The sequence below is a fragment of the Propithecus coquereli genome, unplaced genomic scaffold (assembly GCF_000956105.1).
Source record: "Propithecus coquereli isolate 6110/MARCELLA unplaced genomic scaffold, Pcoq_1.0 Scaffold372, whole genome shotgun sequence".
Lineage (NCBI taxonomy): Eukaryota > Metazoa > Chordata > Mammalia > Primates > Indriidae > Propithecus > Propithecus coquereli.
This window is the reverse complement of record NW_012149419.1, coordinates 603,762-610,818: the sequence shown is the minus strand read 5'-3', so window position 1 is coordinate 610,818 and position 7,057 is coordinate 603,762. Positions and strand designations below refer to the sequence as shown.

General features: G+C 41.8%; 1 protein-coding gene across 1 annotated transcript; it reads right to left on the bottom strand.

Moving 5' to 3' along the window:
* Positions 1-444: 444 nt before the first annotated feature.
* LOC105816442 (pseudopodium-enriched atypical kinase 1-like) lies at positions 445-3,681 on the bottom strand. The gene is given in 2 exon segments (XM_012651858.1): positions 445-573; positions 575-3,681. Coding segments are annotated over 2 exon segments (3,162 nt in total). The 5' UTR covers positions 3,608-3,681.
* Between the last annotated feature and the right edge of the window lie 3,376 nt (positions 3,682-7,057).

Below are 7,057 nucleotides of genomic sequence, written 5' to 3'. Positions count from 1 at the left end.
TGCATATAGAGATAACACTTTGGTAAAAGCCAAAAAGAATTGCTTGAAGAACTTTATTTCATTTACAGTGAGGGAAGAGTGTTATTTCATTTATAATGAGGTAAAGAACATTTGTGCATTTGATCCTGTTTCTTCCTCACACTATCACAGCATTTCAAAACAACGTATTATTTATTGCTAGTCAGGGATTATGGTTTTGCTTTTCTCCGTTGAAGCCCCTCTGCATTCACTTTAGCCAAAGATCCAGGGCTATAAACCTTGTTCAGTAAGTTCAATGAGATCGCTTTAATACTATTCTAATTTTGGAATGCAGTTACAAAGATAGATGATAGCCACAGAGTGCTGCTTACAAACAGAAATGGCTCTTAGGCAATCTTAAAAGATATAAAAAACTTACCACCTGAAAATGCGTTTTTAAAAATTCCCATATGCTGCCACTCTGTTTTACATACCTGAGAGTTTTTTTAGGAATCTGTGATGGAGAAGAGTGATTCCTTTTCTTCTTCTCCTCTGAGTCCTGCAGTAATGCATCCTCTGTCCTACCCTTCTCCGTGACTGCTGTCTGGCTTGCCCCAGCCTTGCTCTGATCCACACTGAGCTGGCCGTGGGCGGGGTCACACCTGTACATGAAGACAATGGCTGGTTTCTCACTGGACTCTCCTTTCGCCTCTGTGAACCAGTGCTGCCGCTGAACTGGAGGAGGAGGCAGCATGTGGATGACCGTGCCATCCAGGCCCACCAGTTTCCCTTTCTCTCGCTCTTTTTCTTTGTCATCCTCTTCATCTGTTTTCCGACGGCGGAAGAAGCTTTTAAATGATATCCAGCGCTTAGGCTTTGCGTCGGTTGCCCGCCTGCTGCCTTCAGAATGCAAAACTGCTTCGGCTTCTGTGGATCTGGCAGGGCTGGTTGGCTTGGTCCAGTTGGTGAAATGCCTCTGCAAAAGGTTACTTGCATGGTAAGGAGAGGAAGTAGAGCGTGGCGGGGGAAAAGGAGGTGGTGGCTCACTTTGGAGGTTAGTCACTAGTTTGGAGGGAGGGGAGGGGACTGGCTTTGTGAATGGGTCTTTCTGTACTTTGGTGGTAGGACTTTCTGTGGTCTGAGGTGCTTCAGCTTCACCACTAGACTGAGACGTAAAGAGAGATTTGGGCCGGGCCGGTGTACTCTTCAGTGTACCTTTAGCATCGCTGGCATCTGGAGGAATGGCATAGAGCTCTTCCACATTGCAAAGTTTAGGGCCAGACTGGGGGGTTTCTGGAGGAGACTGTGGGGGCTGGATGGAAGCCACAATCTGAGAAAGCACTGTGCTCGCTTTCTCCCTGGTGCTGCCGCTGCTGCCACCACTGCCCGCCATCTGAGACTCCCGAATGCCTTCTGCTTTGGCCACAGGCTCCTGAGTGGTTCTCTGCATCTTTGCTGGGGAGCTGTGGCTGGAACTATAGCTTCTCTGTGGTGAAGACTGACCTCTGTTGAGACAGTTGTTAAACTCCTGAACCTTCTGAGCCACTGAGCCCCTTTTACGCTCTGTGCTGTTTGAAGCCCCTTTAGGTTGGGGACATTCAGTGGGTTTGTTAGTGGTGTTATCAGACACTTTGCTTTCAGTTTCTATTTCTTCATAAGTATGGCTTATTACACTTGTGGTTTTTTCCTTCACTGAGAGTTCTCCACTTGTTCCCAGAAAACTTTTGTAGATGGCTAGATTGTCATATGCATTTGGATTGATAACAATGGGAACTTTGATAGCATTTTTGGAACTTCGAGCATAAGTTGGCTCGTCATGAATGATAATTGGAAAAGGTGGCATCCCAGCATTGTTGTAACTATTAAATTTTATTTCAGACAAATTAGGTGACTTAACGGGGATGGTTTTGGAGGAAGTGTTTGTAGCTGTGGGTGAAGTGGGTGCTGATTTGTGGCAGTTTTTCCTTGGAGGGACATTTGGTCCAGTTCTAGCAGTAATTAATTCTACTTTGGGTATCTTTTGTCGTGGACTGGTGCTGGAAGTCCACACTTCCTGGTATCGGACCGCACTGGATGTTTGGAAATGGGCACTTGCTTGTCCCGGTGTCAGTGCAGGTGCTGTCACTGGAGAGTCTGGAGTAGAAGATGAGCTTTTCGTCTTGGGGCTGGTGACAGGGCCCTCGAGGTGCTCGCTGGCCATGGCCGCTGACACATCCACGACGGTGTAGGGCTTGCACAGCGGCTGCTCCAGACTGACAACTCGGTAGGGCTTCGCTTGTTCTTCCACAGGGACGAGGTTTATGGTTACTGCTTGCCCAGCAATGTCTGTAGAGGTTTTACTTTCTTGCTTCTCAGTTTGTACAGCAATCTTGCCATCTTTCTCTTCTAGTCGGAGAGCAAGGACTGCTTTGTGTGTCTCTGGAACTTTTATTGAGCTTTTGGAAGCTTGTGATGCGTCCTTCTCCTGATTACCAGAGAGGCTTTCATAATTGGGCTCAACTTCCTTCACGTCCTTAGAATCTCCTGGGGTGCTAGGAGATATCCCCCCATTACAAATCTTCTGGGATAAACTACTAGCCGTCTCGGAACGTGATTCTTCTGTTAGAGAAGAGTCTGGTGATGTGGAGTCAGATGACACCATGCTCTGAATGCTTCCTTGTCCATAAGAGACCACAGAATTTTCCTCATAACCATTCAGTATTTCGTCATAGCTATCATCATAGTCTACAGCGCAGATTCTCTGCAGAGACTTATTTCGCAGGGGGACAGTATTCCATTTTTTGTCCACAAAGAATCGAACAGGAGACAAAGTGTTTGCCCTAAAGTTGGCAAAGCGAGGTTGCCCTCTCATGCGAATCTCCATGGCCAATAGCTCTTCATCACTCTCATCCCAGCTCTCATGCTCCTCCTCCATGTTACTGAAAAGCACATCTTCCTCACTCTCCTCGCCACTAGAAAACTCTGGGTAACAGAACCGGCCCCCTTCATTACTGATCACTTCTGTGCTCCCACTCAGAATAACATGCTTGCCCTGAGTATCCTTCATGCCACCTAGCATGCAACTTGGTGGAAGCTTTCTTTCCAGCGATCGTTTATAGCAATCATTTATTCTTCCTAAGAATGTTTCTCTGGAGTTTGTTTCATTTCCTCTTATCTGAGGGGTGGTATCCAAACCTGCTATCTCCTTTAACACTTCAGTTAGTCCATTATTGTTATTTGATATCTTCTTTGCACTATCATTATTGCCATAAGGCTTAGGAACATGGCTAAATCCTTCAACATCATCTTCATTATTATTGTTGAGTGGTTTCTGACTCAAAGCAGTTCTGTTTCGGTTCCACCCTATGATGACAGGTTTGTTCTCACAGTGTTCTTGGATGCTAAGCTCACCACATACACTCTGTCCATCTGCCACCATCATAGTGGGTTTCACAGCTATAGTGGGTTTTTTAGCCACAGGAGGCCGGATGTTTCCAGTGTTCCTGATGCGGTGGTTGTTACTGTGATTGGCGTTAGTTTTCACATTGCCATGGGTGATGGGTGCCTTCTCGGGGTCTGGGGGGAGCTGATGCAAGCTTTTAGGCTGAAAGCAATTCTTGCATTCACCAGGTTTCCAAACGTGTTCAGTAAAGGTGTTACAAGCAGACATTTTTAAAAATAGAACTTCACAGACAATGCTTTTCTTTCAGTGCATGACAAAATTTTCATCCATTAGTTTTCACCTCCCCTATGTGTTATAGCAGCTCTTCCAAGTATGATCAATCTGTAGGGGGGAAAAAAAGAAAAAAAATATCTGAATGAAAAAGGCACTATGAGGCTTACCATTGTGAGTGACATGAAAAAACTAGCTCTATTCCTAAACTTTTCCTTAAAAGATTGAGAGATAAACTAATTTGGATACTTCATAATCTTCCTTTAGCCAATCAGCATCTTGGAAAGTTAGCCTTTTAACCTGAATTTTATGCACTCTTATCAAACCATACATAATCTTTGGCTTGATGTCTCTGTGGCAATGAACTGTGACCCTCCCCTCCTGGAAATGCCTTTGATACTGTTCTTTTTGTTATCCACGAATCTCTCCAATACTTGTTAGTCCTCTATAAGTTCCTCTTCTTCCACCTACCCTTGAAATTTTAGATATTTCATAGACTCCTCAAACTGAATGCATTCACAATGAATCCTCTGGCTACCCCTGTTCTAACTCCAAGAAACTGACTCCTCTAACCGGCCCTCCTCCACACCCCAGGCCACATTCTTACTTTCCCTTTATCCTATATTTTAGTTAATGTCATCGCCATCCACCTAGACAGCTAAGCGTCAACCTTCACACTATTCTTGGCACTTCTTACTCCAAATCTTACTAACTCCCTAAGTTAGTCTTGTCAATTTTATCTCATTACATTTTACTGGAACCTATTTTTGCCATTACCAGACACTGCTAGTAGCTCAGATACTCACTATCTCTTATCCAGATTATTGCAACAGCTGAAAGCTGATCTCCATGCCTATAGTTTCTTCCCATTCCAATCCATCCTCTATACCCTTGCTACTCAAATGTGGTTCTCAGATAGGGAGTACCAGACTCACCTGAGAACTTGTTAGAAATGCAGTTATTTTAGGTCCAACCCCAGTCCTACTGGATCAGATTTTGTATTTTAATGAGATTCTCAGATGATTCCACTGTTCTATACCTCTACCAGATTTAACTTTCTAAAATGCTAATATGACCATTTTATTAACTAGCTTAAAAACTATACTGTAGCTCAATCTTACCTAATGCATTGGTTCCCAAATGTCAGTGTGCAGCCTGGGGATTGCTAGCTAAGTTAGAACCACCTGGGGAACTACTTTAGACCTGCGTACTCAATCTCTGGTGGAAGAATCCAGGCATCTGAATTGTAACAAGTTCTCCGGGTATACTCAGTGAGGTGTTAGAACTTCTGAGGATGGAATCCAAGCCCCTTACCCTTTCACGATATGGTTCTTGCCTCCCTTCTAGCCTCATGTCTTGGAAATCAACTAGTCTCATCATGCTCTAAATCCCAATGGGTTACTCATTTCTCCTTGGTATTATCAAAGTCTTTCAGACACACCTCCATGAGCAAGTGCTCCCAGTTTTAATCATCTGTTTCCCCACTAGCTTTTGAGCTGTTTTAAGGCAAGGGCTATATCTTATTCATCTCTATACGTCTAGTGTAAGGAGCCGAATAAACATTAGTCGATGAAATGTAATGGTTTTAAGGTTTGTTTAAAATCGCGAATCTTATGGCTCTCTCTCATGTCTTAGGCACACAGCTGCACACCTTCCCACAGAACGCCACTACAGTCCTACGTTTCTACTTTGAATATTATAATAAAGTTGGCAGTAGGCTCGTAAGAACCATTTTAATAGCTGGAAAGTTTATCTTTATTCATACACAACGACAGAGACATGATCCTTACTTTGGTCAGAAATCCAGCCTTTTTGCCAACTTTCAATATGTTTCTATGGAATGAAAATATTTCCTTTAGCTAATATACACAAAGTGAAGTCCCTCATAAACAACACTTATAAAGCACTCTGCCTTAGTGGAAGAAGTACAGACTTTATGACCAAAGAAGTTCACAGAGAGCTCATCAACTGAATGAGGCTAAAATACATTCTTTGAGTGTTTAAAAACATTTATTTACTCTTTCAGATATTCTAAAAGTTATATCCCTTAGTTGATAAAACCATTTCCTGCTAGTCTGAGACTTGAACCGAGAGAGAGAGAGAGAGAGAGAGAGAGAGAGAGAGAGAGGGAGAGGGAGGGGAAAAGCAGCATAAAATCAAGCTGAAAAGGAGAGCAGGGGCCAGATCGTGCAGGGCCTTTTAGGCTTTCAAAGATTATGCAGTTTATCCTGAGAGCAGTGGGAAGCCACTGAAGGGCTTTGAACAGGGGAAACAACATAATCCAATTTGCATTTTAAAAAGACAGCTCTGACCAAAAAACATGAAATACTTAGCTATATAAATCTAATAAAATATGTGTAAAATCTAAAATCTGCACGTGAAAACTACAGAACACTGATAGACCGGGAGGGTGGAAGAGCGGGAGAGGCGAGCAAATGGTAGCACACAGGCCAGCTCCAGCTTGTCCCTGTTTTTGTGTCTGAAGCTAAGGATGCTTTTATGTTTTTAAATGGTTGAAAAAAAATCAAAAGCAGAATAATATTTTCTGACAAGTGAAAATTATATGAAATTCAAATTTCAGTGACCACAAATAAAGCTCTGTTGGAACACTGGTCACGCTCATTTGTTTGTATATTGCCTATCGTGGCTTTTGTGCTACAGTGGAGACATGAGTAGCTACGACAGAGGCTGTGTGGCACTCCTACTGCTTTGCAGTGCTTTCTGGCACCCTACAAATTGCAGAATTTCCACCGGTACATGTTCACCTATGTGAAAAGACATTTTCAAAGATAAAATATGTAAAATTTCATTATAGATATGCATTAATAGATGAATATTTATAATTGATTTTACTGAAACACTAACTTTGAACACTAATTAAGCAAAATGTTATTCTTCTGCCCAAGAAAGAATTTCATTTTTTTTACTAGTAGACCTGTGTTACAAAATATTGCACTTAATTATATTTTGAACTTTATAAAAAATTATAGAAATTTGTCTTTTCTGTTGTTATAAAAGTACCTAACTAATATCTTTCACTTTGTCTTTTGACTAAAAAACCTAAAATATTTACTATCTGGTCCTTTACAGAAAAGTTTGCTAACCCCTGACATAGATCAGAACAGGATAGAGACTTGAGTCCAGAAATAGATCCACGTAAGTATAGACAGCTGATTTTTGAAAAAAGTAAAAAAGATAATATTTTCAACAGATGGTGTTGGAACAATTGTATCCCTATAGGCAACAAAATGAGTCTCAATCTATACCTCATGCCATACTCAGAAGTTAACTTGAAATAGATCATAGATCTAAGTATAAAATATAAAGCTATAAAACTTCTAGAAGAAAACATAGGAGAAAATCTTTGCAACCTTAGGTTAGGCAAAGAGTTCTGAGATACAACACCAAAAGTATGATCTATAAAAGAACAAATTAATAAATTTGGTC